General features: G+C 35.4%; 2 protein-coding genes across 3 annotated transcripts; one reads left to right on the top strand and one right to left on the bottom strand.

The window, feature by feature from the left end:
- Positions 1–1,514: 1,514 nt before the first annotated feature.
- On the bottom strand, positions 1,515–2,862 carry LOC132129546 (maternal B9.10 protein-like). The gene is made up of 4 exons (XM_059541176.1): positions 2,522–2,862; positions 2,311–2,448; positions 1,934–2,195; positions 1,515–1,832 (listed from the first exon to the last, which is right to left on the bottom strand). The coding sequence occupies exons 1-4, from the start codon at positions 2,692–2,694 to the stop codon at positions 1,629–1,631; spliced, it is 777 nt and encodes a 258-aa protein (XP_059397159.1). The 5' UTR covers positions 2,695–2,862; the 3' UTR covers positions 1,515–1,628.
- A 10,987-nt stretch (positions 2,863–13,849) lies between these two features.
- On the top strand, positions 13,850–17,994 carry LOC132129533 (layilin-like). Of its 2 annotated transcripts, XM_059541166.1 has the most exons (8): positions 13,850–14,118; positions 14,560–14,577; positions 15,016–15,313; positions 15,389–15,546; positions 15,767–15,811; positions 16,695–16,781; positions 17,425–17,527; positions 17,614–17,994. In XM_059541166.1, the coding sequence occupies exons 1-8, from the start codon at positions 14,043–14,045 to the stop codon at positions 17,963–17,965; spliced, it is 1,137 nt and encodes a 378-aa protein (XP_059397149.1). In that variant the 5' UTR covers positions 13,850–14,042; the 3' UTR covers positions 17,966–17,994. The 2 variants fall into 2 exon arrangements, with proteins under 2 accessions (XP_059397149.1, XP_059397155.1); XM_059541172.1 differs by lacking the exon at positions 14,560–14,577.
- The last annotated feature ends 2,536 nt before the right edge of the window (positions 17,995–20,530 follow it).

The raw sequence follows: 20,530 nt of genomic DNA, 5'->3' as shown, positions 1-20,530 counted from the left end.
CAGTCATCACTCATATGAATAAGTCTCTGATTTTGACCTTGTGTTGGTGATCTAAAAAAAACCTTTTGAGTGAAAATCAGGCCTTAAATCTTGTATACCTGGCCTTAGATTGCACCTGTTTTGACTGGTACTGACATCAGCAAATGGCAGACATTTTTGTAGTGTGAAAACAAATTTGATGACTTTGAAAGTCATGTTGTATATGGATGGCATAAGAAATCATTTATCACAGCATTGGTATTCACACAGCTATTGCTTTTAGAGTTAAAAAATTTAAATAATATAAAGTCATTCAAAACATCATTCACTTCAGTCACTCCTAACCCAACTACAAACTCAGCTCCTCAGCACTCTATGACAACCATAAGAACTCTTAACATCACAGAAATTTTGGAACTATTAAAAACTATGTATTTTTTCCTTCAAGAACCAGGAAAATGACTTCTGCAGACCTTAGTAAATTAAATGATTTGTTTAAATACTCTACCATAAATTTTGCATCCTACTCAAATGTATGGAAATGGAATAAAGTCAGGCACAAAAGAAACTGTCCACACCATTTCATCGCTAATGTAAAACTGCATGTTTTTATTAAATCCTGACAAAAGAGGGTTTGCACAGGCACAAACTGTTAGTAAATCTGGCCCTTACTCACCCTTATGAGGGCCATGTTGGAAACTTGGGCGGTCACCATTTGCAACTAAAATCTGGCCATTCATTTACACAATGCCATTTTGGTGGCCTGAAAATGCATGATTCCATTATCTCCATGTAAACTAATTTATTAAAGTGGTGGCATTATCCTGTGGATTCCAAATATTTGGTAAAATGGCAGCAGGTAAAACAGTGTACAGAACAGCACAAATAAGGAAGATTTTAAATTATACACTTGTGGGGACATCCTGCACCAGCCAACTTCCCTTCCCATTTTTCGCTTTTCATGAGTCAACATACACCCAGTGGGAGGGGAATCTTTACATCATTCTGGCTTACCATACGGCAGGGATAGGGAACTTCGGTCCTGGAGGGCCACTGTCCTGCAGAGTTTAGCTCCATCCCTAATTAAACACACCTGAACAAGGCAATCAGTGTTTTCGGGATTACTAGATAGATACAGGCAGGTGAGTTTTTGTGAGGGCTGAAGCTAAACTCTGCCGAATAGTGGCCCTCCAGAACCGGAGTTGCCTATCCCTGCCATACGGAGTGCTATGCATAATATTTGGAAGACAATTTGAGAGGAAGAAAAAAAAAAAAAAAAAAAAAAACCCTTGCAAACTTTATATAAAAAGAAAAAAATCCATGTACCACACAATCTCATTCAAAATCTGTCAGCAATCAGGAACTTAAAGTGGGAGGTGCACACAAGTGAGATTTGTGGATATTTGCCACCATCTAGTGGCATCAGCATAGACAAAGTACTTCCACACAAGTTTTAATAAAATAGATTTTATTTAGAAAGTCTTCCACAAATAAAATTAAAATTAACTTTAAAAAGACAAAAAAAAAAAATTGCCACATGACTCCATAAATAATTGGTTATAGCTCTACATAGAAGTTAAGTTATATTCTAGAACACTCACATGCCTGCATAGAGATTCAACAAAACGCACTGGTTTTTAAAAATAAATCTAGGAGCGGTTCTTGCTAACCCAGTGATATCGGTCCACCCTTGGACCAGAAAAGGCGTAGGAGGGCCTGTAACCCTTGAAACTCTTATGAGGTGGGTATGGTCCACCTGAGGAATTCTGCTGGTAGCCCTCAGAGGCATAAGGCTTTCTTTTAGGGTATGTACCCCAGTTCTGCATAGGTGGGGGCTGCCCGAACTCACTGAACTATAGATGGAGAACAGGAGTAGTTAAAATGGTGCCAATTTAAACAAATCGTATTAGAAGCATGCACAGGGACTGAAGAGTGGTCATCTAGAAATTGTTACCTGGTAGACACTGTTTGGGTTGGAAACCGTTGGGATGCATTTAGGCTCTGGAACGGAAAGACTGCTGCTGTTGCTGCTACTCACACTGCTACTCACGCTGCTGCTCATGCTGGTGTTTCCTCCCTCCTCATCAGAGGAGGTTCCAGAGTGGTAGTCCGATGAAGCTCTTTCCACTGCATTATTTATCCTACGAGAGAACTCCCCATCTCTCTTTTGACCCTCCAACTGAGTAACACAAAATGGGGTTGACTTTTCACCATACCTTTAAGAAAATGAACAAGCTCTCAGATTTTGGAAGTACTAAAGTGGCACGGTCAAGTCATCAAAACCAGTATGGATTAAACACTTAAGTGACAAGTCAGCAAATCATGCGTTACCGGCATGACACCTCTCCCGGATCAACCCAAATGGTCATTTCCTTTGGTAATCCAAGATGCTCATAAACAATGTCACTCTGCCGACATGCATGCTCAATAACTGGGTCTCTCGTTTGAGCCTTGTTCATCCTTAAACACCTGAGAACAAAAAAGGCCCTTGAATTAATCCAATAAAGCATTTGATCTGCTAAGCTAGCATCAGGCTACTCACCTAAAAGCTTGTCCTTTGGTTGGGTTATCTGGGTACCAGTGATTTTTATAATTTTCAAAGAGCACTGATGTTAGTTTCACAGCGAACTTCTCCCTCCTAACACGATCGAGTTTACCTTGTTTCTTTGCTAGTCTTGCAATGAAAAACACTGTTGCTGCAATCTCTTCCTTCATGTTTAAACGTTGGAATGTGGAGTCAGTGGGACAAGCGGTTTGACTTTTTTTTTTAAAAGATACTTAAAATCTAAAATCACATAGAAACAAAGAACTTGCTCATTAATACAGCTGCTTAACAAGTAAATATTAAGCTGTTTCGCTTCAGCTATGCAACATCATATTAAACACAATAACTAAAAATGCTGTCTCAGCCTTTAAAAAGTCTCAGTGCTCATCTGTAATTAGATTACACAGGTGTTTCAGATTCTGGGAGGAGCTAATTATATGCAAAATCAAGTATAGTCTCTTTTTCAAGAAAGCAGAATTTTGAAAACTGTTCTGTGAACTAATGTAGACAGATATGCTGTAGAAAAGTATTGTAAATGAGTGTGAATATACTTTGGTGTCTGTACTCCCATTTATAAGCATGATATTGGTTTGCTTTTAGACCGGATTGATTCATTTAATGGGCCTAGTTCACAACAAATAAAACAAGGACATAATTTAGAAACATGTCTAGCTACAGAACAATTAAGAAAACCTGTTCCTTAATGTGGTCTGCAAGGACATAAGTTTTCTTTTTTCTTTTTGCCTAGTCCCTCTGGGCAAGCCTAGACCTGTCTTCACGTGGGCTAAGTGGTCTCTTAGGTAACGTAGACCAGAAAACCATTGTCCACTATAAACACTGTACAGCATTGCCTACCAACAGTTAACAACATTGATAGATATCAGTGTTGACATAGATAGGGACTCAGAGGGAGTTTGTTGTCTCCAAGCCTCATTATGCTTGACTTTGGTTTCTTTCATCCTAAGGAATGATAACAGGTAACGGCTTAGCGATGTATAGACTACTTGAATCATCAGATATTAGGCTACTGTAAATAATAAAACTGATCATTCTGACTCTAAAATTTGATTGACTGAGCAGCGTTCGAAGCCTTTGAAATAAGCCCATTCTATGTGGCTGTTGCTTGGCAACAACCATAAACAGAGTTTGTGGAAGTATATTACTTGGCGGGAGAATTATTATTATCACCTGTGAGAAATAGTCGGACAGTAAAAAAATTAATATTATCGATTGCAAAGGGAAAAAATATCACTTATTTCTGAAGAGCTCGTTAGTTCACGTTAATTAAGTGCATTCCACTGATTTTACGCTGATATAGGATAGTTTCCCTCTTTGTGCCGCGCTCATCTCAGTATTTTCCTGGGAAGAATAGCGCCAGTAGCTATCTTCAGCGGTGAGCGCCGTGGTTCGCGCTCAAGTGGCTCCCGCCTCGGATGGCGCTGAATTTGAACGTACAATATCAGCTCTGGCTATAAATAGGGACAACGTGTGGTGGAATCCAACGCAGAAGGACCATGCAAGATGATGAGGCGACACAGAGAGCTCCCGATGAGTGTCTTCAGGTAAAATTGACTAACTTTAAAAGTTTGGAGCGCTTTGTTATAAACTGATTTATTTGGCAGGACTATAATTAAAAAGAAGTACTGCATGTTCAACCCGACCTGGAGATGTGACGTCAGCATGGTCATTACAACAGTAGCTAAATGAACACAAACCTGAGAGTGCAGAAACATTCCGGCAGGTGACTTAACACTATTCTGAAATGATTATTAGGATATTTGTTATGCCTCAGTAATCAGTGGATATTATTTATTTCTTCGAATTGGGTATGTAAATTAGCCTACATATTTGAAATATATATTGTTATGCTGACTTATTTTGTTTGTCTCCTTTAGGTTAACATGTTAGAAACAGATTCGTGTGCTGAGATATTAACCTGTCGGGGTTGGTTTGTAGGCAGTGTTGTTAGCTGATTGTTTTGTATAAACTACAATCACTAACCATACTGCCAACACAATGACCTACAAGGAAGCACATAGCTGAAAATGATTTGATATCCGTCTTTCTGACAGCGTTTATGCGTTCTGTTGGTCTATTTGGAATTTACAGCCCAGTCTTTGTGAGTTGCAAAAAATAAAAAATAAATAAAGGTTTTTAGTAGGTTCTGCTGGAGACATTAACAATTATAATACTAATGATGATGATGGAAATGGAACCTGCCAGAGAATATAGGCTACTGTGTGGTCATCAGGCAGTGCAGTTAGTTGATTACAGTCCTTATAGCAATCACTAACCTCACTGCCAGGTGAAGACCAGTTATAAAACAACATAGAATTATATAACAATTTGTTTTTGCCGGTTTTATTTGTAATTTTTGAAATGCATATCTACATCATTCTATAAAGTGAAACACTTTGTTCTAATTTGTCTTATTAGATTTAGCTATTTATTTTTTGTCTGTAGACTAGCTATATTTTAAATATGCTGTTGACTACTTCAGAGTCTTTAAAAATATGTTGTTGTTATTGTTGTTGTCGGACATTTTCCATGAAGGCACGGTTCAGCTGTAGGCCTATTCATTTTGATATAATGTTGTAATTGTACAAATAATAATAAAAATAATAAATAAATAAAAGGGGGGGGTCATTTACTGTAGGCCAAGTGCACAGTGTTACGCAAAGACAAGCTCTATCAATAGCTACATATCATTTTAATCTTAAAATAAGGTAAATATACTTACAAAAACATGTAGGGTAACAATATTAATGTGTAAGTATGTATTGTTTTTGGATATTATACAGATTGTCATTGAAAATCATTCGGTCATTCATACTTTATACTCACAAAACATATTTGACCACATTAAGTTCTAATTAATTAAGTATTGTAAAATATCATCCGTTAAAATGTCTAATCTAATATTTTACAGAAACTAACAGTAAATTAAATTAACCGTTTTTTTTCCATCAGAACAGAAATATGGAATTATCTCGAGTGTATTGTCCCTCTTCATTTCTTATGTAACTTAAAGGGTTAGTTCACCCAAAAATCAAAATTATGTCATTAATAACTCACCCTCATGTCGTTCCAAACCCGTGAGACCTCTGTTTATCTTTGTAACACAGTTTAAGATATTTTAGATTTAGTCCAAAAAATCTCAGTCCCTCCATTGAAACTGTGTGTACGGTCTACTGTCCATGTCCAGAAAGGTAAGAAAAACATCATCAAAGTAGTCCATGTGACATTAGAGAATCAGTTAGAATTTTTTGAAGCATCGAAAATACATTTTGGTCCAAAAATAGCAAAAACTACAACTTTATTCATCAATGTCTTCTCTTCCGTGTCTGTTGTGAGAGAGTTCAAAACAAAGCAGTTTGTGATATCTGGTTCGTGAACGAATCATTCGATGTAACCAGATCTTTTTGAACCAGTTCACCAAATCGAACTGAATCATTTTAAACGGTTCGCGTCTCCAATAAGCATTAATCCACAAATGACTTAAGCTGTTTTTAATGTGGCTGACACTCCCTCAGAGTTAAAAAAAAAACAATATCCCGGAGTAATTAATTTACTCAAACAGTGCACTGACTGAACTGCTGTGAAGAGAGAACTGAAATGTCCGATTTGAGAACCGAGGAGCTGATGATACTGCGCATGTGTGATTCAGTGTGAAGCAGACTGACACACAGAGCGTCTGAACCAAACTGGTTCTTTTGGTGATTGATTCTGAACTGATTCTGTGCTAATGTTATGAGCGCGGGTAAACCGAAGGCTTGAGTCAAGGGCAATCATCGCCAATGACGCCATTACGTCGAGCGCAAAAGATCCGGTGAACCGTTTTCTTCAACCGGTTTTTAGGGTATGTACCCCATCAACCGATCCGAAAACCGATGCAACAGGATCTTGACTCGAGAACGATTCAGTCTTTTGTTCGTTATCTGGCTCGGCTCGGTGTTCATCTTCAGTTCTCTCTTCACAGCAGTTCAGTCAGTGTACTGTTTGAGTGGATGCATTACTCCGGGATATTGTTTTTTTTAGTAGTTCATGAGCTCTCAGTAAAGTAATGCGTAGTCGCATAATATGACGTTTACCCTAAATGATCCAAAAGAAGCCTTCAAATATGCAAACAGAACTTGTTTAAATGCTGTAAATTTCAGTTTATCCTTCATTCTAACTGCTTTTGCCTCAGGTAACTAACGGTAAATATACATTTCCATTAAAAACTATACTACTTAATCATGAATAACATTAGCCTATTGGTAAGCTATTTTTCCTAAATAACATTCAGAAACTGTAAATGAAATATAGTGTAAGGATCAATAAATGATGAAAGAAAAAAAAAACAAGAAATTCAATTTATTTATTATGACTGACTTTTATTTGACATGCAGTGCAATACGGACTGAAGCACATGTATGTGCGCTGTGGATGTGGTGTTGAAGAAGCACTTAGCCTACGTTTATTCACATATTTTTCTCTCTCTTAATATGTATGTGAGTGTAAATGTCAGAAGCACCATATACTGTGTGTCTTAAAGACTGAAGGTTGTCGGGTAAAAGAAGAGCATATTGATACAATTCATTCAGTCTTTCATTTTATTCCAGCCATTACTCCAGGTCGAGTTACACTTCAATTAAGTTTAATGGTGCAACGAAAAAATATTTAGTAGTACATAAGTTTTAACTTAGTGCCCATTTACTTCAAAACTAGGCTAGGTAACTTGTACACAGCTAGTGCAACCAGCCCTAGGACCACATGCTCAATACACTACACATGTAAGAATGTCAAGAAAAAGGACCTGATTTAATAAGGCAATTGGCAATTCTGAGAAAAAAAAACAATAAGAAAGATTGAGATATGTGGCATAATTTACTGAATTGAAAAAGCACGTGCATGTGTGGCACCTGCTTCTGTCTTGATTCTCTCTTTGCTGTGAAATCTTTATTTCTAGACAAAGCATTGCAGCATAAAGAGCTAATGAGCCAGCCTGTGGAGGGCAGTTATGGATCGCTAATGAAAGATGATTTGAGATCAGCGGGGTTTCTAAGTTTAGATCTGGCAGGCTGGATTTGCCAGTTTTAGAGTAGCTCTCACTAAGCCACGTAAGCGAAATAAGTCTCTGAGGAGCATCACAGATAATTTAAGATCACAATATAAAATGGAACTCTGGTAAAGTTTTTTATGGTGCTAAAGCAAGCATAACAATTATATGTTAATTATACTTTGACGCCAGGAATCTGAACACACTTTTAATGCATTACAATATTGTGCTACTCCCTAAACAAAGTAACATTATGATAGTTACTTTTTATGAAAAGTAATGCGTTAAAATACTTTTGCATTACTTTTTAAATATGAGCAGGGCTTGATTGTTTTTAATATAAGAAGTTCTATTTATATAGCAACTGTAAAAGTCCTTTCACACAAAAAAGTGTAATGAATAAAACTCAGGCTAAAGGAAAAGTAAATTCACGTTTGTACAGTAAAAAGCAGGAGAACACTCTTCAACAATAAAAAAAAACAGTGAAGCACAATTGTTAGTTTATCCAAAGTCATTTTTGCTTATTAGTATGGTTGAACTGGATCATCAAAGGTCAGCAACATATAAAACAGGATTAGATACATTTGGGTTATTTAACATGTAATTATTGCAGGTTTGCATCATATTCTGAGTTTGCATTTCAATGTTTTAATTAATGAATGTTTGATGAAAACTAAATCTGTTTTTTTGCGAGTGGGATGAATTAATGCACATTCACATTTAGTCTTGAACTACATGTTCACACAGCGCACACAAAACCTCTGTACTTCCGATTTCTCCCAATATGGGAATAGGACACTTGTTAGTCAATAAATGGGAAAAACTTTTTTGAAAAAGTATCTCAGATATTTTCTCGTAAATTAAAAAGTAATGCGGTACTTTAGTAGTTACTTGAAAAAAGTAATCTGATTACGTACCTCACGTTACTTGTAATGTGTCACCCCCAACACTGCTCATAACTCTAAACTATGCCACATAACTCATCCTGCACCTGATATGCTGTGCTTCATATTACCAGGCAGTTATTGCTGATTGATTGTACACTTTCAGTGCTTTCAAACAGAGGTATCCCACAAGTCTGCAGATTTAATTTAAAGGCTTCCACTGCTGTCTGACTTGTGTAAATTTTCTCGCAGAGGAGTCAGTTGTAATGCTATATCCAGCAGGCTGAATCCTTAAAAGCCTGCTTACCGCTCTTTAGCCTTACATTTGTGCAGTGATGAATCTCTCCACAGCTATTTTCTCTCCCAACACTGCACTAACCACATCTACTAATCAGATTAACAGGAAGTCACTGGTCTTGCAAATCAATTAATCTGCGTATAAGAATAAGGAAGCATTGATTTGTCCTTTTTCTGGCATTGCTGGAGGAAGAAACTCGTCATTTTGCTTTACAGACTAAAGAATCCGCACTTGCCACAGAATCTAAGTATTAAGTTTAGGGCCATATTAAGTTATAATAAATATGATTTTCAGTATGTATTCATATACTTGGATCATTATAATGACACAAAGTTTCAATTCATTGAAAATCTGCAATGATAGTTGAAATGAGTGCATGAATATTGTGTTTTAAATTAGTATCACAATTTTAGGGTAAAATCACAGAGAAAATATCCTTTTATTTTTTTTATCTCTTTTTTAATGAGGATTATATTATCAGGACACCACTGAACAGAATGTCTTAGTATTTAGTATGTGCCCCCTTAATGAGAGCAGCACTCAAGCTGATGTGTGAACTCCACTATATGTATAAAACCTGGTTATTCTCCAGCATGATCTTCAGATTCAATGGAGCATATATTAAAATGCATCTGACCATCTGTATAAATGAGTATACAAGTAACAATTTTATTTGGTTTAATCACCTTGATAGTGTAAAGTCTTATAATATACAAATATAAAAAAGGATACCACTGTATAAGGAAAAGTCATCTGGTTGCTATTTCTAGATTTGTACAATTTTTCACTCTTTTGCCATCACTCTTTTATTTAAAATGGTCCTGCTGCCTGCAGTGTGACATAAATAAAGGTACACGTCTCTCGATTAATATGAGATCATAAGAAACTAAGTTTAGCGAGTTATTAAAACTAAATCTAAAATCTAAAAACTATCAAGACATTTTTGTTAATTGAAATAAACCTGAAAATAAGAAAACAAACAAACATTGCCAAGGCAACATTTCCAAAAAATGTTATCTATTTTTTAAGTCAAAGCACTAAAATTATATTTTTTACTAATAATTACAAAAACAAATGGAAAAAGCACATGCATAAAAAATAGTAAAAATTTTATGAAAATTTTAAATGAAAACTGAAAGTACTATACTAAAAAGCTACATCAAAATATTAATAAAAATATAATAGTAATACTATGCATAAGTAGCTTTAGATTATACTTCAAACCTCATAACACTATTGTTGCTTGTCAGCTGCCCCAATACAGTTTACTATCTCCATGTGCTGTACTCTAGCATTCCACATTATACATACAGTAAGCTGGTGTTTCATGTGTTCTTCACAATCTGGTCAGTCATTCATCTCCTTGCATCTGAAGATAGCATGTTCCCTTCCTGTAATGTCTGCTTTCCCACAGTGAGTAATCAACCTGGAAACCCCAAGATGGATGGCCCTCTGGAGGACAGATCCATTTTATGAGATTACTCTTAGCTAATTAACCTCATTCCCAAACCCTCTGACTTAAAGGGTTATATATTGGAGGTTTTGAAAAAAAAATGGCTTTACACTGTCAAAGAGGCTGAATTCAAAAACTATATGTTGTTATATTATTGTAATGTTTAATACAATGTGGGAAAATGTAATCATGCAATCGATGCATTGTACTCTTCCACAACTCAATTAGATTTAGTTGTATGAGTTTTAGCAGAATGCAATATGACAGATTTTTACACTGGGTGATAATAATCAACAGAGACATTACATTACATTATTATAACTGATTAACCTGCCATAAAATGACATTGGCATGAAAAATGGTTATAGTGTACAAGCATGTAATGGATTTAATGAAATGAAATTAAGTGTAGCCAGAAACTATGGGTGCTAAATCAAAATTATGAGCCTTGTTTAGTAAGTGCATCTGTCGGCTGGTACACTCGGACAGCTCCTGCCTATTCAGCAGTGCTGTTATACTCTATAAAAGTGTATTTTTCCTTCACTATCTTTTACAGATGGGCATCAATGTAGGTGTCGGTAGATACTGTAAATTCAGTAACTAATATGCAGTGTGCATTTACATGATGTATATATTTAGTATTTGTCTTAAACTAAACTAAAACTATTACAACATTTGTTAAAGCTATAAATAAAGCTGAAATGTAATAAAATATCATTTTTAGATCAAAAACAGTTTCCCAAATCAACCTTTCTCATTTAGTTTAATAATAAAGGAATAGTACTTCCAAAAATTAAAATTGTTTTCAGTTATTCACCCTCAAGTTGATCCAAGCCTGTATGATAGCCATTGACTTGCATTGTTTTTTTTGTTTTGTTTTTTCCAACCTATGAAAGTCAGTGGCTTCCACCAACTTTTCAGTTACCAACATTATTATTCTCAACAGAAGAGAGAAACTGATACAGGTTTGAAACAAGTTCGAGGTGAGTAAATTATGAGAAAATTTAAATTTTTGGGTGAACTATCCCTTTAAGGATTAAAATAACTAACTGGAAATAAAAAAACAACAACTTTAAACTAAAATTAAAATGATAATAATAATAATAAGATGACAAAATCACAGAATTTCTAAAAATGTAACTAAAATAAAAATGACAATATAAAAATTTCTTAAAAACTCAAAGTATTAATAAAAACCATATATAAATTACACTAATATAACACCAATATTAATTAATTAAAATAGTTTTTGCTTAAATAGTTTTACATTTATTATAGTATTATACTTCAGCAACTGTTATGCAATGTACCTTGGTTCTTCATTTACTTATATATTTCATATTTTATGAGGAGATGGAAAGAGACCAGATTATTGCCCTTCTGAAAAAGCAGAGGGATGAGCGAATTAAAGTAAGAAATATACTTGGAAAGAAGTACTTGGCCCCATTAGCTTAAAACATCCTCTCAGGTCTCTCCGTTCAGTTTGTATAAGCCTGAGCCACATCTCAGGTCTTTTGCTAACACAGCCATTGCATATTTGGATGCTGCAGGACAGGGTTCCTCAGACAGCCAAGTGTTTTATTCCTCTCCCATTCATTAGAGTGCTCTCTCTCTCTCCTTTCCTCAGCACTTTTTCCCCAGAGCCTCAGCATTTCTTAGGGCACCCTCCCCTATAGGGGAGGAGAGGAAAGGAGGGGTGGGCTTCTTCAAGACTATGATGACTCTCCGGGGAGCAGCCAGATGATTATGGGCTGGTGGTGCTTTATCTGCTGAGTACTTTACAAGCCTAATACAAGCTGCACCGAAGTCAGTTGTTTTTAGTTGTGTTTTATTTATTTGGGGGGCTGGAATGTGATGTTATGCATCTCAATTTTGGCTGTTTAATGTACAGAGCTATATTTTTAATGATTCTGAAAAGTTTTCACGTATAGTGAAATTGCTAGAATTGCTAGTAAATTTCACAAATAAAAGAAACGGCAAGGAACACATGATATGTGAAATTTTGATGTAGAAAGTTTTAATATATATTTTTTACAGTTTACATAACTTACTGTTCAAAAGTTTGGGGTCTCTTTTTTTTTTTTTTTTAGATTATCACTATTCAGCAAGGATGCATTAAGTCGATCAAAAGTGACAGTAAAGACATTTATAATGTTAAATAAGATTTCTAATAATAAATCAGAAGAAGAAGAATGATGATAATGATAAGCAATATTTCTCAAGCACCAAATCAGTCTATAAGAATGATTTCTGGGAATCATGTGACCCTAAAGATAAAAGATAAAAATATTAATATATAATAAAACTGAAAACAGGAATTTTAAATAATTAAATAATTAGGTTATTATTACAATTATTGTAAAGCAATATTACAGTTTTGACTGTATTTTTGATAAAATGTAGCCTTGGTGAGCATATCTGATTTTAATTCTTACTATAAAAATGTAAAATTGTATGTGCATGTTGTTATCTTTAAGTCCCTTATTTTTAATGTCATGCAGACTTAATGCAGGTTTGAAGTACCGTATATTCTTAACAGATGGAGATTTTCTACCGAAACAAACCCAGAAAAGACAACTTAGTGGAATGAAAGTATGTTATTTATCAACTTATGAATACCAGTGCAATAGATTTTTTACAATTAAAGGTGATGGTACAGTGAAATATATTGCTGCATTCAATAAAGTAATCATAATTGTGTGCTTAATAGTAATTTACTGCTGTTGACAGCATAAGGGGAGCTATTCCGTTGATGCTGCTACTGTAAATCACATCCAATTATAAAAGGGTAAAACACACAGGCCCTCAACCCCAAATATTATCTAAACAGGTAAACTGGTGAGGAGGAAAATGGTTTGTCACTTTAAAATAGAGGGAAATTACTGACAGTTCCTAACATTTTCATTATTATATGAATTCCAAGCCTACTAAAATTGATTTCTAGACCCTGTGATGAAGGGTTATTGGAAAACCAGCTTGGTCTTATATTGAGGCTTGGATATTGATCTGAAATATGTCTGATCTTCTCTGCTCACAGACAGCACAAACCTGCATTGATTACCTGTCCTATTATCCAAAACAATTCCCTGTCTTATAAATGCATCATTGCAAAATCCTTTATTTGATGTCATAGGGAGACTTTGTGAGGTAGATTGGTTTCTCGCAATATTAAATTAAATGCAGAATCTCGACACATATTAACAATAATGCTCAGATATACTTTTGTACTAGTTAATTCAAATAATGTTTTATATGATAAACCAATTGGATTTTGAAAACATCATGAAATCATTTGTGTGTTCTGTGTAGACTGCCTCTCAGGACCCTTTCATAATCTGTGAATGAGGACCAGAAAGAAGTTCAGAAGCTCCAGTAAACAAATTGATGATATTATAGACTTGTCCCAAATTTGAAACATAATGTGTCATTTTATCATAGGAAATAGACAAATGTTTAAGAAGTTTACTTACAATGCATCTAGACTAGCTACATTTGTTTATCATTGTCTTAAACACATCAAATATTAAAATATTAATGACTGTGAGCACTGTGTCCTTGTCATCTTTTATGTGATTTGTTGATATCTACAAATAAAAGCCCGTCGCGAGTTCATTCCTGTCATCTGATGACGTGTTATGATCTTCTGTGGGCTCGGTCACGCGCGCGCGTGCTTGCCTGAACGTTCACGAAGATTTCAGAAGATAACGGGACAGGTGATCGATCGGTTCTCCACTGGACGAAGCCTTCCTGGTGTTGGATGTTCACTTTTTATTTACTTGGCTTTTCACTGTCTTGGTGAAATTACTTTTAATGCCAATGGAAGTTTGTGAAAAGGTGATCAAATGGATTTGATGAGAAAATGTGGCTGCGTGTTGGTTTTATTCAGCGTCTCCGCGTGCGCGTCAAAGCTTCTGGGAGGTGAGTTACACGTTTAGGAAAGAAAATAGTGCATTTTACTATTTCAAAAGATTAAACTATAGATATGCTATTTAGAAGAAAAGCTTCCTAAACTGAATATGTCAGATCTCAGATATTACCAGTCTATTGTGTCTTGTTTTGTATTTTGACAACCTTATGTTCTTATTAATAATATTTATAATATTTAAAGATGTCTATATTCTAATATGCTGCAAATTTAAAAGGTTTTGCAATAACTTTTTTTTAACAGTTGTTTTTTTTTCACTGACTTAGCCTAACTCATTCTTTAGACTCGATAGATTCAGTCGTTTCCTGATTAATTCATTTGAATGAGACGCTTAAATATAGGTAGTGACTTCTTTAGATCATCTTTAAGAATGTCTGTTCTCTCTCTTCACCACTTGTAAACCCGATGTGTTGTCCATCCTCTCTGTGGTGCAGACATTTACGAGCCCAGAGGTATGTTCTGCCGCACACACTAATGGATCTCTCCATTCCGTGTCTATTTATTCATAAAATAATTACATTACATTTTTATTTTTGAAATATCTACACTCTGAGAAACAAGGTACTAGGAACACCCAGGGCACTTTACCAATTGACTGAGCATCAAGCAGTGGTCTGTTGTTCATAATGTTATTCATGTTCTTTGTGAAAGGAAAACACTTTTTATATATTGGGAGTCCCTGGATTTGCTGATTGTCTGAAAAACCATTGCTTTAGAAAAACAATTAAATATATACATGTGAATATGTGCACCCTAAAGGGCTACATGCATGCAGAAAATTCCATTTTCCATTTTGCCAATGGTAAAGGGAACACGTTTGTTTTGTTTTGTTCTGTTGGTGACTTGACTTCAATAAATTTACGTTCCGTTGTCTTAATGTGTCTCTCAAGGCCAGCAGATATGCAAGCGTGGCACTGAGAAACCCTGCTATAAAATCGCCTTTTTTCAAGACGCTCGGCGTAAACTCAACTTTGAAGATGCGAGTCGAGCCTGCAGGAGTGATGGTGGAGATCTTCTCAGTATTGAGTCTAAGACTGAGCAGAGACTGATAGAGAACTTCATCCATGAACTGAAAGCATCAGATGGAGACTTTTGGATCGGACTCCGTAGAGATCAAGTCTATCAGGAGATAAACAGAGACTGTCCTTCTCAGTACTACTGGCTGGATGGAAGCCAGGCAACCTTCAGGTAAGATCAGGGCCACATTAGGCACATTTCCTTTGTAGGTGCTTTTGCTTATTGTTCTGCGTTTGTGTGCGACAGGAACTGGCACTGGGATGAGCCTTCCTGTGGGTTTGAGGTGTGTGTTGTGATGTACCATCAGCCCTCTGCTCCTCCGGGTCAGGGTGGGCCTTACATGTTCCAGTGGAATGATGACAATTGTGAAACCAAAAACAACTTTATCTGCAAGTACACCAAAGGTTGAAAAGGCTTGTTTTATATTCAGTTGATCTCTTTGTTAATTAGATTCACAATTGATATGCAGCACTGTAGCTCATTGATGTGAACAAACCCCAACACTAAGCATTGCATTTTAATAGTATTATTTTCAGTGCTATTATAGCTATATTTGATTAGGGGTTCCTAGAACATCAAGAACTGTATAGAATATGATAACATGGTCCTCTTGTGATGTTTCAGATAATCCTCCAGCACCCATCCCTGCAGAAAATAGAACATCTGAAGGTAAGCTAGGGATATTGTGCTTGACAAAGATAAATACATTTGTATATTAATATAGTACCTCTGCATAATTAATACAATTTTGTTAAAACAAATTATTATTATTTTTTTTTTATTCTTTATTTTTTTTGGTAAAATAAGGATGCCTATTGCAGTGGATCACTGCAGTGTAGTTGTTCAGCCAGAAGGGGGCTTCGGTAAACACAATAAAGGACAATAACTATAAAGTTTTATTAATCGTTCTAATTCTATGAGAATAAGGATGTCACCTTTATGTTTTAATAATCATTCTATTTCTATGAGAATAGAGATGTCACCTTTATATTTTAATAATCATTCTATTTCTATGAGAATAGGGATGTCACCTTTATGTTCTTTCAAACATGTATGAGTTTCTTTCTTCTGTTGAGCATGAACAAAGATATTCTAAAGAATGTTGGTAAACAAACAGTTGACGGTAGCCATTGACTTCCGTAGCATGGAAAAAAAATATTATAGAAATCTATGGCTGCTTTTAACTGTTTGGTTATACAAGTTTGGAACAACCTGAGGGCAAGTAAATAATGACAGAATTTTTTTATTTTTCATGAACTATCCCGTCTTAAAATCATTTAAATTTAGTGTAATTAACATAATCATATTACATATCAGCGTAGATGGAAAGACTTTCAAATATTGTCTTGAGCAGCCCTTGGAGTCAGGAAGGTTGGGGACCACTGGCCTAATGTTGCATGGATTTATTTTGTCGTGTCATTTTGTGATAATATGAGAAAGTCTGCATTTATTGGTTTATTTGCACGTGTTTGTTTGTTGCATACTTTTTTTCTATTTGTTGTGCTGCTTTACACCAAATAAAACCATAAAACCTATTTCACATATATTACAGATGCTCTTCCAACACCCAAAATACCCAGAAACCCCTCTGTCACAGAGAAGGATGATGGAATGAGGGTGCTCGTATCTGAACCTCCAGGTGAATCTTGTTCTCTTTGGATCATCTCAAATACAAGTTTAATTCATTCAAATGGTTATGCTGATAATTTGCAATACGATCTACTGAGTTAGTAAGTAGTAAGCATATCTTAATTTCAGTTCTCAGTCATTTGGACACCACTGTACATTAAAAAAAATGGTGTGGAACAATTTTCAATTTGACATTGGTAGTCAATTTCACAATTAATTACAAAGAAACACATTAAATTAAACATGAAATATTTAAGTATAAATTGTATATAAAATATACTCCAATAATTGTAAAATGTACTTTAAAATGTATCTTTCAGAATACTGTTTTGTTTTTTTCATTGAAAATCTTTTTTTTATATATACACTGAATCGTATATATATATACATACATGCAAATCGTCATATTAGCATGATTTCTGAAGGATCGTGTGACACTGAAGACTGGAGGAAAGATGCTGAAAATTCAACTTTTTGAATTTTGAAGCAAACTGCATTCAAAAAATATTAAAATAAAATTAATTCCACAATATTACTGCAGCCTGGGTGAGCATTAGATAATACTTTCAAAACTACAAAAAAAATCTTACCGACCCCAAACTTTGAACTTTATTTATCACACTAACCAAATTCCTCTTGCATGTTTTTTTTAGATGGTGTTCTTAATATCGCTTACATTGTGCTGCCAACCATACCACTTCTGCTGCTGCTGATTGTGGGGACGGGGGTTTTCTGCTTTAAGCTATTCTCAAAAAGGTATGTTGTTTGACAGCTCACTTAACTGATCAAAACATTTGAAATCTGGTTAATTTGAGATCATGCAACATCATTTATGCATACAGGAAGAAACAACAGACTGAGATCCCTCCAAAGGAACCGGGATACTGGGCCCCTGGAGAAAGATGCAACAGCCCAAGTCCTGACGTCTATAACGTTATCCGAAGGCAGCATGAATCAGACCTGGCCGGCACGCGGCCTGACATCAAGAACACTTCCTTCTTGGGTTCTTCTCCAGACACTCCACCTGGAGATTACGACAACCTGGCAGGCCGAGACAGTGAAAGTGGTTTTGTGACACTGGCCAGCACTGAGAGCAGCTTTGTGACCAACGATTTGTATGACACCCTGCAGGGCCGTGGAAGCGGGAGATATTACAGAGACCAGGGATGGATGGATGAATTATATGGCTACTGATATGAAAGACGGACATGAGCATTTAACTGCATATTCTGCTCTAAAATGATAAAAGCTTTTAATGTGTTACACGAGTGTTTCAAAAGAAGACCTAGATTATGTGCGGGCTCTGGCATTTTTGAAAAGTCCAAAATGTACTAAATGAATGAGAGATGTGTTATTTTAGCACTTTTGATATACCATTATAGTTTTTGTTAATATTTTGAATTAGATTTTTATTCATATTTTCTATTTCATTAAATTTTAGCTAAAAGTTTAGCAGTTTTGTGGTAATTTTTACTAGTTTTTATTTAATTATTATCATTTATTTTTTTATATGTCAATATAATTTTTATAAAGTTTTATTTTATGGTTTTATATTAATTTGTTTTTGTTATTTTAGTACTTAAATGAAAATGAGAAATGTTGCCTTTTCAGAAATAAAATAAGTAACAATAGATGTTAATTTGAATTTAAGTTTAAAGGGTTTTTTTCAGTTAATGATTATTTTAAGTAAAAAAAAAATTAATGTTTTTAATTTTAGTTTCAGTTAACAATAATAACCCTGATGAGAGAAACTAATTCCCAGATTTCAGAAAACAGTTGACTCTCAGTCAGACTTTCAGTGCAACAACATATGACGTTTACAGGTCACATGATTATCAGATGTAGTTTGCCTTTTTTTCTCTCTCTTTTTTATTTATATTATGATTCAAGTTTTTATGGGCTGCTATGACTGACTAGTTATTAATGCACCTTTAAAGCTAAATTCTAGAGGATGAACACTCAAAGGTTGTACAATGTTACGGACAAGCTGCTCAACAAATCAGAATGAGATGCTTGGATATGAAGCAGCTTGTTTGCTCTCACTGGTTGGTTTGCATGACCCTGTTATGCTGCTTCTACTGGATGTGCTGTATGGGGCTCAGTAATTACTCTGTGACAATCTCTCGCAGAGGGTCTTTTCCTGTGAAATAATGAATGATGAAAAGTTTCTTATATGCAAATATTGGAATGTGAATGCAGTGATGTTAATGAAACCTTAAAAAAAAACAAAAGAATGAAATTGAAACTAGATATATTTACTATATACAGGTGCATCTTAATAAATTAGAATGTCATGGAAAAGTTCATTTATTTCAGTATTTTAACTCAAATTGTGAAACTTGTGTATTAAATAAATTGAATGCATACATACTGAAGTTGTTTAAGTCTTTGGTTCTTTTAATTGTGATGATTTTGGCTCACATTTAACAAAAACCCACCAATTCACAACAAATTAGAATATGGTGACATACCAATCAGCTAAACAACTCTAAACACCTGCAAAGATTTCCTGAGCCTTCAGAATGGTCTCTCAGTTTGGTTCACTAGGCTACACAATCATGGGGAAGACTGCTGATCTGACAGTTGTCTAGAAGACAATCATTGAAACCCTTCACAAGGAGGGTAAGCCACAAACATTCATTGCCAAAGAAGCTGGCTGTTCACAAGAGTGCTGTATCCAAGCATGTTAACAGAAAGTTGAGTTTAAGGAAAAAGAGTGGAAGAAAAAGATCCACAACCAACCGAGAGAACCGCAGCCTTATGAGGATTGTCAAGCAAAATCGATTCAAGAATTTGAGTGAACTTCACAAGAAATGGACTGAGGCTGGGGTCAAGGCATACAGACGTGTCAAGGCATTTAGCTACAGTTGTTGTATTCCTCTTGTTAAGCCATTCCTGAACCACAGACCACATCAGAGGCTTCTTACCTGGGATAAGGAGAAGAAGAACTGGACTGTTGCCCAGTGGTCCAAAGTCCTCTTTTCAAATGAGAGCAAGTTTTGTATTTCATTTGGAAACCAAGGTCCTAGAGTCTGGAGGAAGGGTGGAGAAGCTCATAGCCCAAGTTGCTTGAAGTCCAGTGTTAAGTTTCCACAGTCTGTGATGAACTGGGGTGCAATGTCATTTGCTGGTGTTGTTCCATTGTGTTTTTTGAAAACCAAAGTCACTGCACCTGGTTACCAAGACATTTTGGAGCACTACATGCTTCCTTCTGCTGACCAGCTTTCTGAAGATGCTGATTTCATTTTCAAGCAGGATTTGGCACCTGCCCACCCTGCCAAAAGCACCAAAAGTTTTTTAAATGACCATGGTTTTGGTGTGCTTGACTGGCCAGCAAACTCACCAGACCTGAACCCCAGAGAGAATATATGGGCTATTGTCAAGTGGAAAATGAGAAACAAGAGACCAAAAAATTCAGATGATCTAAAGGCCACTGTCAAAGAAACCTGGGCTTCCAGACCACCTCAGCAGTGCCACAAACTGATCATCTCCATGCCACGCCGAATTGAGGCAGTAATTAAAGCAAAAGGAGCCCCGACCAAGTATTGAGTAGATGTAGAGTAAGTGAACATACTTTCCAGAAGGCCAACAATTCACAATTTTTATTTTTTTTTTTTTTTTTTTATTATTGGTCTTATGAAATATTCTAATTTGTTGATAGTGAATTGGTGGGTTTTTGTTAAATGTGAGCCAAAATCATCACAATTAAACGAACCAAGGACTTAAACTGCTTCAGTCTGTGTGCATTTAATTTATTTA

This window comes from Carassius carassius, chromosome 4 (assembly GCF_963082965.1).
Source record: "Carassius carassius chromosome 4, fCarCar2.1, whole genome shotgun sequence".
NCBI classification, from domain to species: Eukaryota; Metazoa; Chordata; class Actinopteri; order Cypriniformes; family Cyprinidae; genus Carassius; species Carassius carassius.
The sequence above is the reverse complement of the archived record's forward strand: the minus strand, read 5'-3'. Positions and strand labels throughout refer to the sequence as shown.

Bases quoted from the DNA above. Each gene is read 5' to 3' on its own strand.
- LOC132129546 (XM_059541176.1), bottom strand. From the start codon at position 2,694: ATGAAGGAAGAGATTGCAGCAACAGTGTTTTTCATTGCAAGACTAGCA. The intron at 2,449-2,521 runs GTGAGTAGCCTG...TTTTGTTCTCAG, and splicing joins ACCAAAGGACAAGCTTTTAG to GTGTTTAAGGATGAACAAGG. The intron at 1,833-1,933 runs GTAACAATTTCT...CTCCATCTATAG, and splicing joins ACCCAAACAGTGTCTACCAG to TTCAGTGAGTTCGGGCAGCC.
- LOC132129533 (XM_059541166.1), top strand. From the start codon at position 14,043: ATGGATTTGATGAGAAAATGTGGCTGCGTGTTGGTTTTATTCAGCGTC. The intron at 15,314-15,388 runs GTAAGATCAGGG...TGTGTGCGACAG, and splicing joins GGAAGCCAGGCAACCTTCAG to GAACTGGCACTGGGATGAGC. The intron at 15,547-15,766 runs GTTGAAAAGGCT...GTGATGTTTCAG, and splicing joins TATCTGCAAGTACACCAAAG to ATAATCCTCCAGCACCCATC.